At 44.0% G+C, this 22,416-nt stretch overlaps 1 protein-coding gene across 2 annotated transcripts in view; it reads right to left on the bottom strand.

Annotated features, from left to right (window-relative positions):
- HAP1 (huntingtin associated protein 1) overlaps nucleotides 1-17,145 on the bottom strand; it is an 86,372-nt gene extending 69,227 nt beyond the window's left edge. Inside the window, exons 1-2 of one of the 2 annotated variants that reach the window (XM_073683308.1) lie at nucleotides 17,023-17,145; nucleotides 7,482-7,759 (exon numbers count right to left, since the gene is read on the bottom strand). In XM_073683308.1, coding sequence (XP_073539409.1) covers nucleotides 7,482-7,759; nucleotides 17,023-17,042 — 298 coding nt within the window. In that variant the 5' untranslated portion in view covers nucleotides 17,043-17,145. The remainder of the gene's footprint in view (nucleotides 1-7,481; nucleotides 7,760-17,022) is intronic. The other variant, XM_073683311.1, reaches the window with a different exon arrangement.
- Nucleotides 17,146-22,416: the final 5,271 nt, after the last annotated feature.

Here is a 22,416-nt window from a genome sequence, read left to right as displayed (position 1 = left end):
CCTGCTAGTCTTATTAACATTCAGTGCATGCCCTCTCCTATCGCTTTCCATTGTGCTCTCTGGAATGCTCTGTGTGTAACAAACTAACTTACATTCACGATTTTTTCCTCTCTAATTCCCTTAACTTTCTGGCTCTTACAGAAACCTGGATCCAGCATGCAGACACCACCGCCGCTGCTGCTCTCTCGTTTGGTGGGCGGAAATTTTCACATACCACCAGACCTGAGAACAGACAGGGTGGAGGTGTTGGTTTGCTCCTCTCATCACAATGTGCTTTCCAGGTCATCCCCCCGGTTCCTACACCTACGTTTCCTTCCTTTGACGTCCACACCGTCAGACTCTTTAAACCCTTTTCCCTGCGAGTGGCGGTTGTGTATCGCCCCCCAGGCTCCTCCCACCAGTTCCTGGATCACTTTGTCACCTGGCTTCCTCACTTTCTATCCTGTGACATCACCACCCTCATCATGGGAAACTTTAACATCCCCATCGATGATCCTCTCTCCCAATCTGCCTCTCACCTACTCTCTCTAACCTCCTCATTCGGTCTATCACACTTTACCAACTCTCCTACGCATGAAGACGGGAATACTCTGGACCTCTCCCGTCTCTGCTCGCTGCATAACTTTACTAACTCCGCTCTCCCGCTCTCAGACCACAATCTTCTTTCCTTCTCTGTCAAGAACTGTCTCCTCACCCGGGACACCCCCACTTTCCACACTTATAGGAATAAAAGTACCATTAATACACAGCAGCTTATGGACAATCTGTCAGTAGAGAAAATCACTTTTAGCAGAAGACTTCATCCACGATAAATTCATGCTCAAAACCTATAACTCTGCCCTTCATCTGGCCAAACAATCCTACTTCATCACCCTCATCACTGCACTATCCAACGATCCAAAACGACTTTTTGAAACCTTAAACTCCCTCCTGAAACCTAAAGCACAGACCCCCATCACCAACCTCAGCAGTGAGGATCTGGCCACTTATTTCCTAGAAAAAATCAGCCACATCCATCAGGACATCTCAGCCCAATCTCCCCAGTGCCTGCCGCACTTCAAGCTCACTTGCCTTCTTTGAGCCTGTTACAGAAGAAGAAGTTATCCAGCTCCTCACTTCTTCTCGAACTACAACCTGCAACAGTGACCCCATTCCCTCACATCTCCTGCAGTCCCTCTCACCGGTGGTCACCATTCATCTGACTAAAATATATAACCTCTCCCTTTCTTCAGGTATCTTTTCCTCCTCATTTAAATATGCCATCATAACCCCTTTACTTAAAAAGCCATCCCTGGACTAGCTAACCTTCCTTTCATCTCTAAACTCCTGGAATGCCTGGTCTATTCCCGTCTAATCCGCTATCTCTCAGATAACTCTCTTCTTGGCCCTTTACAATCTGGTTTCTGCTCTTTACATTCTACTGAAACTGCCCTCACTAAAGGCTCTAATGATCTACTAACAGATAAATCCAAAGGTCACTGCTCCCTGCTGATTCTCCTGGATCTCTCTGCAGCATTCGACACTGTGGATCACCAGCTCCTCCTCACTATGCTCCGCTCTATAGGCCTCAAGGACACAGTTCTCTCCTGGTTCTCCTCCTACCTCTCTGACCGCTCCTTCACTGTATCTTTTGCCGGCTCCTCTTTCTCTCCTCTTCCCCTTACTATCGGGGTTCCCCAGGGCTCAGTCCTAGGCCCCCTCCTCTTCTCTCTATACACTGCCCCTATTGGACAAACAATCAGCATATTTGGGTTCCAGTATCATCTCTATGCTGATGACACCCAACTATACACTTCCTCTCCTGAAATCACCCCTACCCTAATAAAAAATACCAAGGATTGTCTGTCTGCTGTGTCTAGCATCATGTCCTCCCTCTATCTCAAACTGAATCTCTCCAAAACGGAACTTCTTGTGTTTCTCCCCTCTACTAACCTAACCCTACCTAACATTGAAATTACCTTGGAGGGTTCAACCATAACTCCCAAGCAGCACGCTCGCTACCTTGGGGGTCATATTCGACACTAAACTTTCCTTTACTCCCTATATACAATCACTCACTCGCTCTTGTCATCTGCATCTTGAAAACATCTCCAGAATCCGACCTTTTCTCACCTTTGAAACTGCTAAAACTCTTACTGTCGGTCTTATTCACTCTCGTCTGGACTACTGCAACTCTCTTCTGATCGGTCTCCCTCTTACCAAACTTTCTCCTCTCCAATCCATCCTGAATGTGGCAGCCAGGGTCGTATTTCTGTCCAGCTGCTTCACCGATGCCTCCACCTTGTGCCAGTCATTACACTGGTTGCCTATTCGCTACAGGGTCCAATATAAACTCATCGCTCTCACCCACAAAGCTCTCTACAGTTCTGCACTGCCTTATATCTCCTCTCTCATCTCTGTCTATCGCCCTACACGTGCCCTCTGTTCTTCAAATGACCTAAGACTAACATCCCCCATAATCGGAACCTCGCACTTCGGTCTCCAAGACTTCTCTTGTGCTGCGCCAGTTCTCTGGGATGCACTACCCCAGATGATCCGACTGATACCTAGCCCCCACGTCTTCAAATGTGCTTTAAAAAGGTATCTCTTTAAACAAGCCTAAAGCTTCAACTCAATAAACTAACTTTCCCCTTCTAAATATTATTGAGAATCTGCACCCTACTATTCATCTGTCTCCACACCCTCCATGCACAAGTTAACTGTACTCGATACTTGATTATTGCACTTAAACATACGGGCTGATGACCGGATCATGCAGCTTTATATGAAAATCCCTACTTATAATTGCCAGACCTGAAATAACAAGCACTTTTCACCTATTGTGCCCCCCCATTTCCTTATAGAATGTAAGCTTGCAAGCAGGGACCTCAATCCTAATATAACTGTTTAATTATTACCTTGTACTGAATTTATTGTCTGTACATGTCCCCGCTTATGAATCTAATGCAATGTAAAGCTATGTAATGAGTGATTATGGAGTGAGTGAGTGTGTGTGTCTGCATGAAAAATTGTGCATGCACATAGTTAGGTGTGTGACTACCTAAATGTGTGAATTCTTGTGCTCATATGTGTAATATATGTCACGCAGTGTCAGACCAGGGTGCCAAGGGCCCACGAGCAACCAACTCCAGGGCCCCACTTTTCAGCTATATGCAAATGTGACATTATCCTCAATCACAAATTTCTATAATAATGAACTGGGTAGATTGTTAGATGAATAAGCAGCTGCCTTTGTCTGTAGATAGTGATTTAAGTACTGCTGCTATAAGAGGGTGGTGGCCCAGTCTTGCACAGGGGCCCACCGGAGGATTCTCCTGCTCTCCTGTGGGCCAGTCCAAGCCTGAATGTGTGTGACTTGTGCACAGATATGTACTATGTGTGCAACTAAGTGTATGACTTACTGTGCACATATATGTGGGTACATTGCCACACTACAGGAAGGGAAACTAGGGCACATGCCCTGGGATCTCCATTACCTAAGGAACTGTGCAGGCCCCCATCAAAATCTCTTCTTTTAGACCCATGAACGAAGTTTATAAATTAATTACATAAAGGAGGGGGAAAGTTTTTCCTTTTGGAGAGCAACAAATTAGCATATAGAGTCTAATAGGCCATGCATGCACCTCTGGTATTTTAAATATGCAAATAGCCTCTTCAGAGAGGGAGAGGACAGAAACTCTAGTGCCAACTATTGTGGTAGCAATCCTAAAAGTCAATATCGATTCTTAACTAGCCTTGCCTACATGACTTGCGATAAAAGAGAAACCAGACACTCCATCTGACATGCATTTTGGGGTTTTTGCCCCTCATCAATTCAAATCAAGAGAACTGAAGTGGCCTCTGACAGTCGTCTTGCTCTCTTAATAGGCTATTTGCATTATTTATATGGCTGACAAGTCCCTTGCTTTTTCAGGACTCCTCACTTGGCTTGTGACTGGGAATCAATTCGGGCTCGTGTTCGGGGTTCCAGCTTGTTCGCGCCAAAAAATCGGCTCCTCCCATGAACATCCCTGATTTACCACGCTGTCACGCAGATGTTATCTGCGTGACAGCGTGGCAAATCAGGAATGTTCGTGGGTGGAGCCGATATTTTGGCGCGAACAAGCCGGAACCCCGAACACGAACCCGAATTTGAAATGCCGAACAAATTCGCTCAGCACTACTTATCACCTATCCAGAAGATACGTGATAATGTGTGGGGGTCCGACTGCTGATTCTGTGATTGTACGGTTGTATTAGCTTGTTTGTATTCTCTATCAATGCAGTCACAGCAGCCTTCATTTTGCTTGGATGACGCTCATCAATTTTAAACCCTTGATGCATATGGCCATATGTAACCCAGCCAGCATCTGCCTAGAACGGCAGCGATTGGCACTAGCTCCAATTGCTGCTGCTTAACCATCAAGATGCCGCTGCCAATCAACGACAACAGCATTTCAAAGGAACAACTGTCAGTGTATTAGTGCGCGTGTGCAGAAGCGTGCTTTAGTTCCCCTGCGTTGCGATCCTGAGGTGCAAGTGTTACTAGGCTTCATAGGAGATCATCATTTAGACTATATACTGCATCACACGGTAAGGCCGGTTTCACACGCCCGTATATTACCAGTACCGGAGATATCAGTGTCCCGTGCAGCCAGTGTGCCGCATCAGGATCACACAGACCGGCGCCTGGGAAACAAGCGCTAGGTGCTGAACGCTGCCCTCATCATGGTTCCTGCCGGCGCTGCGATCAGCACCAGCAGGGACAATGATAAGGGTAGTATTGTCTGCTTCCACAGTGTCCATGTGTAAAAATAAGAATAAAATAATAAAATCCATATACTCACCTGTCCAGAGATGTCCTGCGCAGTAATCCTCTGACCGGTGACGCAGAGGAGCTGGGGAGAATGAGCCGCTCCAGCGAGCAGCTCTGGAGCTGCTCTAAGTTAGTGACAGGACACCGCTACTGAGCTCAGCTCCAGGCCCTGCTCGCTGGAGCGGCTCATTCTCCCCGGCTGCTCTGTGTCAGCGGTCAGAAGATTACGGCGCAGGACATCTCCAGACAAGTGAGTATAAGGATTTTATTATTTTATTCTTAATTTTTATACAGGGTCACTACTACCCTCATCACTGTCCCTGCTGGTGCTGATCACAGAGCCGACAGGGAACCATGATGAGGGCAGCGTTCAGCAAAGGGCGCTTGGGAACAGCGTTAACTGTACCGCTGATTCCCAGGCGCCGGTACGTGTCACACTGATGACACATGGATGTTATCCGTGTGTGTTCAACATGAGACACTTTGGCGGACCGTGCATCCATTAAAAAAACGGGACATGTCAGCGTGTGGAGCACATGGACACATGGTCCATGGAAATACACTGACATGTGCGCAGACGCGTAGATTTAAATGGGTCTGCGTGTGTCAATGTCTCCAGTACGTGTGAAAACTGTCACCACATGTACTGGAGACTATACACTGTTCAAAAAAAATAAAGGGAACACTTAAACAACAGAATATAACTCCAAGTAAATCAAACTTCTGTGAAATCAAACTGTCCACTTAGGAAGCAACACTGATTGACAATCAATTTCACATGCTGTTGTGCAAATGGAATAGACAATAGATGGAAATTATTGGCAATTATCAAGACACCCTCAATAAAGGAGTGGTTCTGCAGGTGGGGACCACAGACCGCATCTCAGTACCAATGCTTTCTGGCTGATGTATTGGTCACTTTTGAATGTTGGTTGTGCTTTCAAACTCGTGGTAGCATGAGACGGACTCTACAACCCACTGAAGTTGCTCAGGTAGTGCAGCTCATCCAGGATGGCACATCAATGCGAGCTGTGGCAAGAAGGCTTGCTGTGTCTGTCAGCATAGTGTCCAGAGGCTGGAGGCGCTACCAGGAGACAGGCCAGTACACCAGGAGACGTGGAGGGGGCCGTAGGAGGGCAACAACCCAGCAGCAGGACCGCTATCTTCACCTTTGTGCAAGGAGGAACAGGAGGAGCACTGCCAGAGCCCTGCAAAATGACCTCCAGCAGGCCACAAATGTGCATGTGTCTGCACAAACGGTTAGAAACCGACTCCATGAGGGTGGTATGAGGGTCCGACGTCCACAGATGGGGGTTGTGCTCACAGCCCAACACCGTGCAGGATGCCTGGCATGTGCAACAGAACACCAGGAATGGCAGAGTCGCCACTGGCGCCCTGTGCTCTTCACAGATGAAAGCAGGTTTACACAGAGCACATGTGACAGACGTGACAGAGTCTGGAGACGCCGTGGAGAGCGATCTGCTGCCTGCAACATCCTTCAGCATGACCGATTTGGCAGTGGGTCAGTAATGGTGTGGGGTGGCATTTCATTGGAGGACCGCACAGCCCTCCATGTGCTCGCCAGAGGTAGCCTGACTGTCATTAGGTACCGAGATGAGATCCTCAGACCCCTTGTGAGACCATATGCTGGTGCGGTTGGCCCTGGGTTCCTCCTAATGCAGGACAATTCCAGACCTCATGTGGCTGGAGTGTGTCAGCAGTTCCTGCAAGATGAAGACATTGAAGCTATAGACTGGCCCGCCCGTTCACCAGACCTGAATCCGATTGAGCACATGTGGGACATCATGTCTCGCTCCATCCACCAACGTCACGTTGCACCACAGACTGTCCAGGAGTTGGCGGATGCTTTAGTCCAGGTCTGGGAGGAGATCCCACAGAAGACCATCCGCAACCTCATCAGGAGCATGTCCAGGCGTTGTAGGGAGGTCATACAGGCACGTGGAGGCCACACACAATACTGAGACTCATTTTGACTTGTTTTAAGGACAATTACATCAAAGTTGGATCAGCCTGAAGTGTGTTTTTCCACTTTAATTTTGGGGGTGACTCCAAATCCAGGCCTCCATTGGTTAATAAATGTGATTTCCATTGATGATTTTTGTGTGATTTTGTTGTCAGCACATTCAACTTTGTACAGAACAAAGTATTCAATGAGAATATTTAATTCATTCAGATCTAGGATGTGTTATTTGAGTGTTCCCTTTATTTTTTTGAGCAGTGTACATCTTGGCGCACTGTGTGGGAAGTTGTATTTGCTGGGATAAAATGCCCCCCTCTGTGATAAGGAAGTTAAAATAAGGCTATTTTTAGCTTTCCATTGCTGTCAGGTGAATGACAATCCCCATATACATGCAGGCTCTGCTGGGTTCAGCATGCATGCGCTCTGAATGGGGAGAGGGGAGTAAGCCATTACGAGAACAAAAGATCATGGTATGTTGAAAAACTCAATAAGTCTGATCCCCCACCTCCAACAAAAGCCAAACATGTTACACATATTAGATGGGCGCCTGTATAGTCCCATATTAGATGGGCACCTGTGTAGTCCCCCTTTAATGACCACCATGACGACTCCCTGTAGCCCCCCCTAGCACCATGTTTTTAGAAATAGAAATAGTGAGATGGTGGATGGATGGTGGTGGCACCAGGTGACCATGTACCCGCTCACCTGTGATTGTAGAAGCATCTCTGACATGGCGGCCTGTCTCCGCTGATGCCGTGTGTTTGTCATCCTCCTGGGCTGTATGTTTGCAGTCAGGCACTGGGATCTCACTGGAGCACGCTGGTGGGTATCTGGCAGCCTCCTCACAGAATTCGGAGGGGTCCAGCTTGGCAGGAGTCAGCGGGAGATGCAAGCTGCCATTCACTGAAGGTTTTAGGAAGCCCTGCTCTGGTAGGCAAAACAGATAACCGGGCCTCTCCTGGGCCAGGCTACTGGTGATCGCCCTGTGTGAAGACAAACAAATGGGGTCAGGTCTGCAAATGAGCTGATAACAGAGAGCAAGAGCATTGCACAACATCACTGACATCAACAGAAAAATCACTAAAGTAGACTTATGTCTCAGAATTGGTAACATGGTGTTCAGTAATTTCCTGGCATCATCGGTTTGCGTGAAAGCTGGGCGCAGGGTTACTAGCCTTCCAGAAATTCCCGGACAGTCAGGAAAAATAGGTCACTTTTCCCCGTGCATGGAAAAAAAATGAATATGTCCGAGATTTTTCTGAAGCTGGGAGACTATTATGATAGGAATTTTCATCATTTTACTGTGGACAGTAAATAATGTCACTATGCTCATACTAATAATTAAGTCTGTATATATATAGGGGTATACATTGGATAGGGGATAACTTCCTGAACCCTGAGGGTCCAATCGCTGGGACTCCCTACCGATCCCAGGTGCTCTGCATAGTCTTGTGATAATCGAGGTCCATTACGCACATTGCCGCTTCATTCATTCCTAGTAGGACCGCTGGAGATGGCCGAGCACAGCACTCTGCTATCTAAGGCGATCCCATTACCAATGAATGGAGTGACAGTGCTCATGATCAACCTCCGCTCAATTCACTTTTCGGAGCCCAAGTTCTTCGGATTGGTGAGAGCCCCAGCATTCGGACTCCTAGCGATCGGGATGTTTTATCTATTGGCGAGTGAATAACTTTCAAACATGAGACTACTACTTCCATATTTCGATTTATTATGGTTTTCCATTGTGTTCGTAAAAATTTTTTTGTCAGTCCTTGATTGAAAAAAATATAAAAATAAGTTGGCTACCCTGGAGTCCGCTGTCATATCTACAGTTAGCGATGATACTAAGGAGTCCTAAACCAATAATCGATATAGTTATATGTGGTGATACAGCACTAGTTCTGATGGAAAAAAAAATGCATTATTGCAGAACTAGCAGATTTACAATTCAGGACTATGGGAATCTGTAATCCAGCTGTCCCAGAAACCACTGGACTCTGCTGCTGCTCACACATAGATGAGGGAGGAATTTTCTATTGTAACAATACGCCCTTGTAAAATCTTGCAATAACACCATTTTACCAGCAGAGAGCAGCAAATCAACACAGTTACTTTCCGTATTAAAGGGTTTGAACAGTCATTCTGTGCTGACAGAGTCCCTTTAACGGAGTGAGTTCTGTTCACTTGTTGGTTTAAAGGGGTTGTCCTCACCGGGTATAGCATGGTCTTAAAAATAAATTCATTAGAAAAAGAAAACACTCACCTAGTGATCATCTGCAGCTCCTCTGCAGTCGGGAGGGCAGGTAGACAAATATACATTTTGAGGGTAATATTTAAACCATGCGGAGCCCGGTTTCAGACAAATCCTTTATATCCAGGATATATTTCAAAGAATGACCCTGATTTGTGCTGTGGATGTGTTGCCGTTGTGCAGCAGTTCTGCATGAGGATTTGCTCCATTGTCATGTAAACATGCTAAGGTTGGTTTCACACATCTCGAGGTCTGGGTACAGACCATGATGCAAGGACTGGACACAGGTCTCCTAAAGGGACAGCTTCCTATGTGCCTATGGGACTGTCACAGAAGGGTCCATGCATCGCAGTTCATACCCAAACTGCGAAACACGTCTAATCCTTGGATTTTTCTTACAGAAAATGCGGAAATAATGATCATGCTACTTATTTGTTTAGCATTTTCCCATCAGCTTGAACAAAAATCTGGGTGTAAATTTTCTACAGCATAAGAACTGGGTTCTGAAAACCCCATTCTCATCATTATCATTATCAGATTTGATGAAGATTTGGGTACAGAATCCAAAGTGAAAGCCGTGTCAAATCAAACGTGTGTGAACAGACCCTTAAAAGGGCTGTCTGGGACTAACATTGATTTTGTTATCCATAAAATAGGTCATCATCAGGTCGTTGAGGATCAGACCTCCAGCACCCCCACCGATCAGCACATGTAATAAGCGTATATAGTCGGAATAGCTGTGTATGGCCTCTCCAGGGTCCAGCAATTTAGCTCCTATTCAAGTGGATGGTTTTGAACTGTAGTTCCTGTTACAATCATTGACAAGAGAGGCGCAGTGTTATAAAAACAGGCCATTTTTCCTGTTCTTATATGTTGGTAGTTCACCATTTAGCATTTCCTTCACAATCATAAGTCACATAGTTGTCACAAGGCGGCCTAAGCCTCTGTGGAAACAAAACATTTGACCTCCAATCTCAGGATTTTACTTATCTCCAACTAATTATCAATGGATTGACCAACCTGCTTACAAACCTGTAGATATATAGGGTGGCTATGTCCAGGGCTCAGAGGGCACATGAAGCCTTCTACACAAAGGAGGATCCCCCTTATCCCCCTTATCCTAAAGTCTATGTTTATCCAGAATAAACACAAAGAAATGGAGCCTTCAGCTCAACAACTTCACAAACTATTGTCCCAAGAGGATGTGCTGGACTGTTTACCCACATAATCCTCAGATGAAAGACCCCGCAGCCTTCAGAGCCGCCTGATGACTCTTCCATTAGTTACTGCCAAACTAAAAACACTTTTGTTCTTAATGTGAAAAAAATATTTCTGTCCAACGTTTTCTCAATTAGAATTTTTAGTCAAAAGTTTGCTGACAACCAACATGGCCGCCATTAAAGCTGCCAAAGGGTTTGTTTCCAGAGATGAGTAATTTGACTCTAGCGGCCGTGGTCCAGCATCAAGTACGGACCAAGGTGGCAGCCTGTCTTCACATCTAGGCTCGGCATCCTGGACATCTCTAGTGCTTACTAGGCCCTGCGACATCATGAAACGATGTCATAGAAGCTAGGCCACGCACAAAGTCATGATGTCAAGGGCAAGAGAGGCGGCTACGATGCCAGGCTGACATGGCGGAGTAGACTGGATGTCTGATAAAGCACAAATCAACTTGCCCATCTCTAGTTTTCCTACACTTGCAGCCTTCCTTACATGAGATGGGCAAAACAGGACAGATTAGCCATTCTGGAGTCTCAGGAACCAGGATGACCTCCCGTGCTGGACATGGAATATCACAATGGCTGTCATGAAGCTCCATTCTTAGGTCCAGATATAACTGGAAGCAGCTGCACAGACTTGATAATGGCTTGAGAAAAATGGGCGATTTATAGGGGCTGTCCAAGTTTTCTGGTATTGATGACCTATCCCCAGGATATATCATCAATATATATTAATGGCAGTCTGACAACCAGTCCCCTAGTGATCAGCTGCTTGATCAGCTCAGTGTAATGAATGTTCTTGGTTACTGCAGCTCAGATCTCATTCACATCAATAAGAGCTGACCTGCAGTACCTGAGGACAGCTGCGACACAGGTACACAGCGGTGTCTTTAGGCTCCCTTAAAGGTTTACATCCTTCTATAGCGAGAGCTGAAACAGCTGGATGGTGCCAGGTGTCAGATCACCACCGATTTGAGGTTGAAAAGAAGTCAAGAATATAACAATTCTGGACAACCCCTTTAAAGGTGTTTTGTGTTTAGATGGACTTGCCCTTTAAGTGTCTAAAACATAGCAGTACAGATGTGTCTGGGACTAACAAGAAGCTATGAATTTGATTTAAAAGGGAGTGAAAAATCACACCTATCTTAATGGTAAAACAAAGCTGATGGTGAAGACACATGGAAGCTAAGAAAACTTTGGTCACTGGGGAAGTGATTATCATCTAGGTGCGATAATGAAGTAGAAGGGTCTGGCACAGGAGGGCACTGTATTACAGTAATTACCTTATACTGACCATGAAATGAGTCGACAACTAATAGGATGCGTTTTATGTCTGTGGCAGAGAAGTGAGAAGGTTCTCATGGGTTCTCCAACCCACAAATGGCTCGGTACATTCCACTAATATCAATGACGGCTGTGACCCTGCACCTGGGTACATATCGCCCAACTCAACCCTGCTATGTACATTACAAATATTACCTTATTATCCTATCTTCAGTAATAGGAGCACGGATAGAAAATGGGAAATTTTCAAAACAGTCCTACATAGTCACTGTAGAAGGTACATACCTTATGGGAATAAAAGGGCTAGGAATAGGAGGAAGCCAATGTGGCTAAATAAGGAAGTCAAGAGGGCAATGAAAAACAAAAAAAGGGCTTTCGGTAAACTTAAAAAAGAAGGCAGAGAGGAAGCGCTAATAACTTATAGGGAAAAAAACAAAATCTGTAAGAAACAAATAAGAATAGCAAAAGAGGAGACAGAGAGACTAATTGCCAAGGAAAGTAAAACGAATCCCAAACTGTTCTTTAACTATATAAACAGTAAAAGGATTAAAACTGATGGAGTTGGCCCATTGAAAAATAACCTGGGTAAAATCATAGAGGGCGATGAGGGTAAAGCAAACCTACTCAATAGCTTCTTCTCCACTGTTTTCACAAAAGAAAACAATTTATCGGAGGAAATGCAGAGTGATAAAGTAAACCCTCCGCTAAATATCACCCACCTAACCCAGGAGGAAGTTCAGAAACGCCTAAATAATATCAAAATAGACAAGTCACCAGGCCCAGATGGCATACACCCCCGGGTACTAAAAGAATTAAGAAATGTGATAGACAGGCCGCTGTATCTTATATTCAAGCACTCTTTATGGACAGGGACTGTCCCACTAGACTGGCGCCAAGCAAATGTAGTACCAATATTCAAAAAGGGGTCTAAAAGTGACCCTGGGAACTATAGACCAGTCAGCTTAACGTCTGTTGTGGGTAAATTGTTGAAGGATTTCTTAGAGATGCTATTGTAGAATATCTTAATGATAATAACTGTCTAACTCCATATCAACATGGATTCATGAGGGATCGCTCCTGCCAAACAAACCTGATCGCCTTCTACGAGGGGGTGAGCTCACAGCTGGACCGGGGAGAGTCAGTGGATGTTGTATACCTTGACTTCTCCAAAGCGTTTGATACTGTGCCACACAAAAGGTTGGTATATAAAATGAGAATGCTTGGTCTGGGGCATAATGTGTGCAAGTGGGTAAATAGCTGGCTGAGTGATAGAAAGCAGAGGGTGGTTATCAATGAGTAAGCTCAGGGTGTGTCAGGGTTACTAGCGGGGTGCCTCAAGGGTCTGTCTTGGGCCCTATATTATTTAATATATTTATTAATAATCTAGTGGAAGGGTTGCATAGTAAAATAGCAATATTTGCAGATGATACTAAACTTTGTAAAGTAGTTAATACAGATGAGGATAGGGCACAGCTACAGGAGGATTTAGATAAATTGGGGAGTTGGGCCAAAAAATGGCAAATGGGGTTCAATGCCGATAAATGTAAGGTCATGCACATGGGAAAGAAAAACAGCAGTCACCCATACATATTAAATGGGAAACCGTTGGGGAAATCTGACATGGAGAAGGACCTGGGCGTCTTGGTTAATAGCAAATTAAATTGGAGTGCCCAGTGTCAGGCAGCAGCTGCGAAGGCAAATAGAGTCATGGCATGCATCAGAAGAGGAATAGGGGCATATGATGAGAACATTGTTCTTCCTCTGTATAAAGCGCTGGTAAGGCCGCACTTAGAATATTGTGCACAGTTCTGGGCTCCGGTGCTCAGGAAAGACATATTGGAGCTAGAGAGGGTACAAAGGAGGGCGACTAAGGTAATAAAGGGAATGGAGGGACTAGAATACCCAGAGAGGTTGTCAAAATTAGGCCTATTTACGTTGGAAAAGAGAAGGCTTAGGGGAGACCTCATAAACATGTATAAATACATCAGGGGGGGACGAGGGGGCACACTATGCATCTGGAGGAAAGGAGGTTCCTGCACCAGCATAGAAGGGGATTCTTTACGGTCAGAGACGTGAGACTCTGGAACTCTCTGGGAGAGGAAGTGGTGATGTCCAACTCACTTAATGAGTTCAAGAGAGGCCTGGGCGCCTTTCTTGAGAACAATAAAATTACATCTTTTGCTTAGAGATAGTTAATTAATCCAGGGATTTAATCTGACTGCCAGATTGGAGTCGGGAAGTGAATTTTTCCTCAATGATGTAAATTGGCCTATACCGCATGGCGTTTTTTTGCCTTCCCCTGGATCAACGCTGCAGAATAGCTGCAGTGCACAAGAAATATCCTGAACTGGATGGACGCTTGTCTTTTTTCGGCCTTATAAACTATGTAACCCCTAAGGCAGACACCTATCAAAAACAGTTTGACTAGGTTATAGGCAAACAACTTTCAGTAGGAGGCAAATGTCAAGATCTTAGAATAATGATCCTGGATTACGGGGTTTTTTGTTTTATGAGAATTCATCATGGGCCATTCTGATTCATCCCTAACATCAGATATTGGGGGGGGAAGGATGGGGTATATTGAGTTTCAACATGCCTACTCCTATATTCCCACAAGAGAGAAGGCAGCAGCATATGTCCCTCTCCCCGCTGAATTCATGTTTTGCTGAGCCAAAAACAATTTCCACCCAAGCAGACATCCCGCTGACAGCTCAATAAGAACATTTTACAGCTGGCAAGAGACTTTATAGCTAGACAGCGGTCATCCCGCAGTTATCTCATGCCTTCTTTAAATGGAATCTATCAGGACAAAGTGACTGTTCATAGGCAACACAGGCGCTCGGTGTACCCATGGCCGTGCAGTTCAGTGCGACTTCCCACCTACTTGTTTTTCATCCATCTCCATATTCCTGTTCCTTGATTGACAGCTCTCACTTTCCAGAAGCCAGAGAAGGGCGGAGATAGATGAAAAACCAGTAAGTAGGAAAATGCACTGAACTGTTCGGCCACACCAAGGGTGCACAGAGCCTGTGCTTGGTTTGAACAGTCATTTTGTCACAAGAGACTCTCTTTGAATCTGGTACAGCTGAACAGTTTTTTCAACCCTTTGAAAGGAAGCATGTCAGTTCCAACTTTTACTAAATATCTTGGAGGAACCAAAGAATAAGCTGAAAAAAAATCCCTAGACATTATTGAGTGGAACATATCCAGACATAAAGCTGAAGTCTGTGGCTAAATATAATAATTATCAGCGTGTTCTACTTGTCCGCTCATTGCATTCATCATTCATTAGTCTAGGAAGACCCATCGAGAAGAGGTTACCTTCACCCAGGGACAAGTACATTTGCTAGGTATCCACTGTAGCACGGAGTGTGCTCTGACCGGTGTGGAAAGAGCGTCCTGTAGCCCATGGACTGTTTACCAGGTGGTGAATATTTCAGGAAGCTAGCAATGATGAATGGACAGGGTGGTTGCCACCATGATTTTGGCGGTATCATAGTTGGCCATGTCAGAGCTGACATTTGATGTCTAGGCATTAACGTTGTGGATTCTGTAGTGTCAAACAATGGACAATAGCCATTCTGATGTAAATGATTACACACTAGGGTTTGGTACCACTGGTACAAGGTTCTGGACCAAGGTTAGTGGGGCCCCTACGTGAAAAAAATTGGTGGATATCCAATCTCTACTCTTGGATCCAGACCCCACATGATCCCCTAAGGAGCAACATATAATAGTGGTGGCCGTGCATGCAGAGGCTCCTCTCCATTGAAGCCTATGGGACTAATAAAGACCGACAGTCTCTTAAACTTTAAACGATAAAGCCACTTGAACATATTACCACATTTTTAGATAGGATTGTCACCAGGGAGCTTACCCCATACTGTTGTAAATGGTTATCCCATCTTTACAAGCTATCCCCCCATCAATTGGATAGGTACTAATTTAATGATTGTGGGGGTCCAACCGCTGGGACCCCACTGATCCCAATAATGGGGCTCCGAAATGCCTAATATAAATGGAGCAGTGGCTGGCCATGCTAACATCTAAAGATGGGAACAAACGTTTAATATTGAATTCACTGTACAAACTTGTATAAACAGTATGCAGTACATTACTTTAGCGCCCACTAGTGGTGTCTGCAGGCAGCTAGAATATTACCATTACATTTTTCAAGCTGAACATAAATTAATTTTTGTAGTCACTATTACACTTATAGAGGACTATGTGGAGCGCATTACACTATATGGAAGACTATGGGGGGGGCGCCAAAAATGAAAATAAACAGCGTGCAGGAAACAGCTTCTCCCCTAAGTTTTAGATTTGCATGGGGGTCTCAGTAAAATAACTCCCGCTCATCAAAACTTCTGGCATGTCACTCACTATGTATGACACGTCAGAGGGTGGGTAAAATAGACAGGTACTCTCTGAAGCACTGTAGGGGATGTGGAGCTCTGTATCAGACCACTATAACGATATATTAAGGGATTAAATAACACAGAATCTACATATACTTAAAGATCTGTCACATAATATGGCATCTAATAGACACCATTCTCATTACACACCAGGAGCCGGCAGTAACCTAAATCTCCGTAACCTCATGACACTATGGGGCATTAAAGTTCACCATGAGGTAATAGGAGGGTCTAATCGTTAACTCATTAACTACCACTGATGAGGGGGCCACCTATAATGCTTCTCTTCTGGCCTGGTCTCTAGATAAAGAGCTTAGCTGGCAAATATGGACTTTGTCCCCCATGTATCAGAAGCGCCGCCCGTCCACCACCACCTCACAGCTAGTGTGGGCCCACCTAGACCTATCACTAACGTTTAATGACCCTCAGGTAAAAAAAAAATATATATATTATATATATATATATATATATATATATATATATATATATATATATATATATATATATATATATATATATATACACCCACACATAATATATATAATTTTCCATGAGAAATGAACAATATCTGTCAAATAAAAGTAAAAAAAAAAAAATTGACCTTAAGTAGTGACAATGCACATGAGAGAGCGCCCCCCACAGGTTTTACGCATTTACATATGTTAACAGTTGTACAGCATCGGCCACGTGTTGAAATCTATCATACTTTCCATTGCTCAGACACCTCGGTGGCACAATCTGATGGAAGCGATTTTCAGGACTATAGAATGTGACAGTAATTTATTAATTAGGCCTACAAATAAGATGGAGATGTTTAGGTGAAGGTGGTAATAAACAAAATTGGACCCTTATATGTGCCAGTGAAATGCAGAACAATATAAAAAGTCCCAATATGGTCCATCAGCGCAGTTATACTATAGATGCCATTGTTATTGTGAAACTACAACTCTCAGCATCCCCAGTCAGTGGAAGTTTGAGTTATAGAGCCGCAGGTATTTGACCATAAATACAGAGAGAGAGAGAAAATAAAAGGACGAAGAGAAAGGGAAAAGAGCTGAGCTGGTACTAACCTCACAAGCTTGTAGCGCATGCTGGCTGGAGGAGAGGACTTCTGGAGAGGGAGCTGGCTTTATTTGGCCCTCACATGTTGGCAGTGGAGGAGCAGAGATAACCTGGAGGCTGAGCACAGTGACTGGAAGGACTAAAGAGCCGGCTGCTATGTAAGCGTGAGAGGAGGAGGAGGAGGAGCGGAGACTGGGCGCACAATGGGAGTCATCCTGCACACAACCAGGGGGTTAGACACTAAATCCTGCCGTCTTGTAGGAATAGTTCACAAAATCAATTGACAGAAATTATCTTCTGCTTAGACGACAGAAGTTTGGTGGAAAATAGAACAACGAGATCTTCCAAAGATACTACACAACAAATGGCGGAAAATACCTTTTGTGGGGTTAAGCTAACTTTCCATACTTTCAACGTTTTCAAGGTTGGACTTAAGTCCATCGAGTTCAACCTATAGCCTAACATGTTGATCCAGAAGAAGGCAAAAACCCCAGGGGGCAGACAATAATAACTCCATATTAGGTGAAAAACTCCTTCCCGACTCTACATACAGCAATCAGACTAGTTCCTTAGGTCAACGTCCCATCACAGAATATCGTACTCATACCCTGTAATATTATATTTTTCAAGAAAGGAATCCAGGCCCGTCTTGAATTTTAGTAATGAAGTTTCACAAAGTATGAGATTCTTTTCCTGGAGGAAAAGGGAAGGAGAAAATGAAGATAGAGATGGGAACGGTCTGCATGGGATCACACACCCAACTCGATTTATAGACTTACCTTACCTATCCATCAAAATTGAGCATAAGTTGAAGAGGTGGAACAATCTGCCATTGTCTCTATTTGGGAAAAATCATATTCTCAAAATTATGTTTTTTTAAAACTCTTATGTTCCCTGCAGCTCAGCTCCCAAGAGGAACAAAAGCTTATTCTGCCCAAGTACATAAAGCTAAAGCAAAGGTAAAACTGGGGAGACAAAAAGTGCAAAATAGGGTCTTAACTAGTAACAAAGTGGTGAAAATTATCATAGGTAAACTCACCTGATAGGGTTGTGAATGTCACAACTCCTATAGAAGCATGTAAGGGCTGCTGCAGGACCACTAATGAGATAAGAGGTACAAAAGTACAATCATACACAGAGGTGAAGCATGAATGCGGTTTATTATGTCAATGCGTTTCAAGGTTTTCAAACCTCTTCATCAGGACCAAACCACAATGATCACTCAATCCTTATGATATCCAAGAAGTGCCTCCTTAGGGCTTGCTCACACGAGCATATGACACGGCTGAGTGTTAGCCAATGTTTTATCAGATAGCACTCGGCCCAATGTTATTCTATGGGGCAGTGCATGCTGTGAGTGGCTCTTGAATTCGAATCACGTGCACCCATACAAGTCTATGTCATCCGAGTGCAGTCCAACATCAGCGGACTCAAGACAATGGAGAAGATGGAGAAATTAAAGTTCTCCATCTTCTCCACACCTGTGCGGAGATTCTCTCATGCAAGAGAATCGGATCACACCAAGATGATACTTGGCTCAATCTCTGACAAAGTTTGAGCCAAGTGTCATTAGCATAGTCGGCCGATTCTCTCGCATGACAGAGTCAGTGTCACCCCAGCCTTAGACAGTGGCTGAACTCATAATGACATCTAAACAAAGGATACTTCAACACTCAATCATCTTATCAATGTAGAAAAGATTGGAGGTAGAACAGAATAAAGACAGAATCAGTTTCTTTAAAAAAAAATGGAGGGTATTTATTGTAAAATATTACAATGATCTAGCAATGGTACAAGTCTTTCACCTTGGTATCATCTGAAGGATTTGAAGGGGAATTTATTTTGCCTATAACATCAATTAATATGATTTGAGAGTTAAAATATTGAGGTCCGCCAGAAGAGGGTTGTGATATGGGGAGTGGTTGTTAATTTTGCTTTATTTGTACATGTTTAAAAATTAATAAAAAAATTATATGATTAAAAAAAAAAAAAACAGTGATGTCTGTTTTGTGTTTTATGCTAATCTAAAAGTCAGTGTAAAAGTACAGATTTTACAACTGTGTACATATTTGTTTTATTTTTTTATTTAAAAAAAAATGGAAAAACACAATTTTTTTGCCAAGAATAAAAGAAAAATGAAAAAGAAATAGCTATGCTGGTTATGATGTCTGTGATGTTCTTTACATTTTGTAAGGGTTGAAAAGTAGCTGTCCATCTAAGTTTTCAACATACAGTACAGACCAAAAATTTGGACACACCTTCTCATTTAAAGATTTTTCTGTATTTTCATGACTATGAAAATTGTACATTCACACTGAAGGCATCAAAACTATGAATTAACACATGTGGAATTATATACTTCACAAAAAAGTGTGAAACAACTGAAAATATGTCTTATATTCTAGGTTCTTCAAAGTAGCCACCTTTTGCTTTGATGACTGCTTTGCACACTCTTGGCATTTTCTTGATGAGCTTCAAGAGGTAGTCACCGGAAATGGTCTTCCAACAATCTTGAAGGAGTTCCCAGAGATACTTAGCACTTGTTGGCCCTTTTGCCTTCACTTTGCAGTCCAGCTCACACCAAATCTCGATTGGGTTCAGGTCTGGTGACTGTGGAGGCCAGGTCATCTGGCGTAGCACCCCATCACTCTCCTTCTTGGTCAAATAGCCCTTACACAGCCTGTAGGTGTGTTTGGTGTCATTGTCCTGTTGAAAAATAAATGATGGTCCAACTAAACGCAAACCGGATGGAATAGCATGCCGCTGCAAGATGCTGTGGTAGCCATGCTGGTTCAGTATGCCTTCAATTTTGAATAAATCCCCAACAGTGTCACCAGCAAAGCACCCCCACACCATCACGCCTCCTCCTCCATGCTTCACTGTGGGAACCAGGCATGTAGAGTCCATCCGTTCACCTTTTCTGGGTCGCACAAAGACACGGTGGTTGGAACCAAAGATCTCAAATTTGGACTCATGAGACCAAACCACAGATTTCCACTGGTCTAATGTCCATTTCTTGTGTTCTTTAGCCCAAACAAGTCTCTTCTGCTTGCTGCCTGTCCTTAGCAGTGGTTTCCTAGCAGCTATTTTACCATGAAGGCCTGCTGCACAAAGTCTCCTCTTAACAGTTGTTGTAGAGATGTGTCTTCTGCTAGAACTCTGTGTGGAATTGACCTGGTCTCTAATCTGAGCTGCTGTTAACCTGCGATTTCTGAGGCTGGTGACTCGGATAAACTTATCCTCAGGGGCGGTCCTCATGTGAACCACTTTCTTTGTAGCGCTTGATGGTTTTTGCAACTGCACTTGGGGACACTTTCAAAGTTTGCCCAATTTTTCGCACTGACTGACCTTCATTTCTTAAAGTAATAATGGCCACTCGTTTTTCTTTACTTAGCTGCTTGTTTCTTGCCATAATACAAATTCTAACAGTCTATTCAGTAGGACTATCAGCTGTGTATCCACCTGACTTCTGCACAACACAACTGATGGTCCCAACCCCATTTATAAGGCAAGAAATCCCACTTATTAAACCTGACAGGGAACACCTGTGAAGTGAAAACCATTTCCGGTGACTACGTCTTGAAGCTCATCAAGAGAATACCAAGAGTGTGCAAAGCAGTCATCAAAGCAAAAGGTGCCTACTTTGAAGAACCTAGAATATAAGACATATTTTCAGTTGTTTCACACTTTTTTGTTAAGTATATAATTCCACATGTGTTAATTCATAGTTTTGATGCCTTCAGTGTGAATGTACAATTTTCATAGTTATGAAAATACAGAAAAATCTTTAAATGAGAAGGTGTGTCCAAACTTTTGGTCTGTACTGTACATGTACACAAAAAAATACATCTATGACTAGGAGAAATAGCTGCATAGTCCTAATGATGTGGGTGCAATGCTTCCTCAAGCAACCAGCCAAAAAGAGAGAGAGAGGTATATATATATTTTTGTTGTTTTTTTGCTACGTTATGCTTTACAACCAGTGCCAGACCCTCACTTGGGAACTGTCTGAAGTGAGAGTGTACATGACTTCTGTGGCACAAAGGTTTGGGGTGTGTGACTGATGAGGTGAGAACGGCAGCAGACAGTGAACGGGATGATAAGTGGTGAACAGTGTGCACCACAGAGGTAGGGTTAAGTCTGATGAAGAGTTAAGGAGAGTCAGAATTTCCTCCATTTCCCTGGATAAGAAGGATTGAATGCCAAAGTGTGACCAGAAACTTCCATTAACCAGACTGGTAAACATCTGCCCCAACACTGCGACTACTGCATGGAGCCCACAGTAAGGATATAAGTAGTGCCGGCTTCAGGAGGGGAACCAGGAAGACGGGGCCATAACGAGATAGGAGACAGAATAGGGTAAGGCCATCCTTAGACCGAGTAGTTGGGTGGGTGCCAGGTCGGTAACACTGGCCGCTGAAGAATGGGTGTGAGAATTGGGCTGGACTGAACAATGTGAGAGCCGTCAAATTCTGAGCGAATCAGGGTGCAGAGGCACAAGTCTAGGCGTACAGAAATCCATTACTGGATAGAGAAAGTGGTATCAGATGATAATGTGGTTTTCTGTTGAAGTTCTGCCATATTAATAAGCTTTTCTGCCTCAATATTGAAAGATTTGTAAACAAAACTTAAACAGTTTCTAAGAATTTGATGTCTGTCAGTGTCTCGTTGGGGAGCAAGTTACCCCTTCATCCAGCAAGGGGTGATAGAAAGATCCCACAGGTTTGTGACTTGTTTAAAGCAAATACGCTTTCCTATGTAATACACAATGTACCAGGACCTATTCCATTATCCTACTGATACAGAGGTACTGGAGTGTTTTGGTGCCATTCAATGGGTACGAGACCACATTGTGGCAAAAGAGCCTGCCTAAAGTATCCAGGCAAGGAAGGCCTAAGCACACATACTGGAGAGTATACACATGGGCTGCAGGCAAAAGAAAAGCAAGTGACTGAAAACCTGAGTGGAGCTGTGCAGTGGGACCCTGAGTAGGCACCATCACAGTACAGGGACATAGATATCCAAAAGCACCCAAGAAGTGATGTGCAGTTTGGGAACCATTGATGAGTCAGTGTGCCATTCCAGGGATGAAAAGTGACCAGTATCGGACCAACTCCTCTCATGCTACAATTACCTGAAACACTTCACCTCCCTTGTTACCAGGCACCAGGACCTCCATGCTTCCCGTACTACTAGTACAGAGGTACTAGAACTTCTATGTCTCACCTCCCCTAATACACAGGATTCTTACATTCAAACACACAAGAACTAGGAACTGTACTACTCAATTTCTCCTACTTTTCGCCATCACAGAACCGGAGAAACATACAGAAATGAAGGACACGCATCTCCTCCATCATCTACTTGTAATTAAACATCACTCCTCTGCTCAGGGAATAAAA

Source organism: Phyllobates terribilis, unplaced genomic scaffold, assembly GCF_046119375.1.
Source record: "Phyllobates terribilis strain yellow unplaced genomic scaffold, ASM4611937v1 Scaffold_5__5_contigs__length_657084704, whole genome shotgun sequence".
NCBI lineage: Eukaryota > Metazoa > Chordata > Amphibia > Anura > Dendrobatidae > Phyllobates > Phyllobates terribilis.
This window is presented reverse-complemented; position numbering and strand designations above follow the sequence as displayed.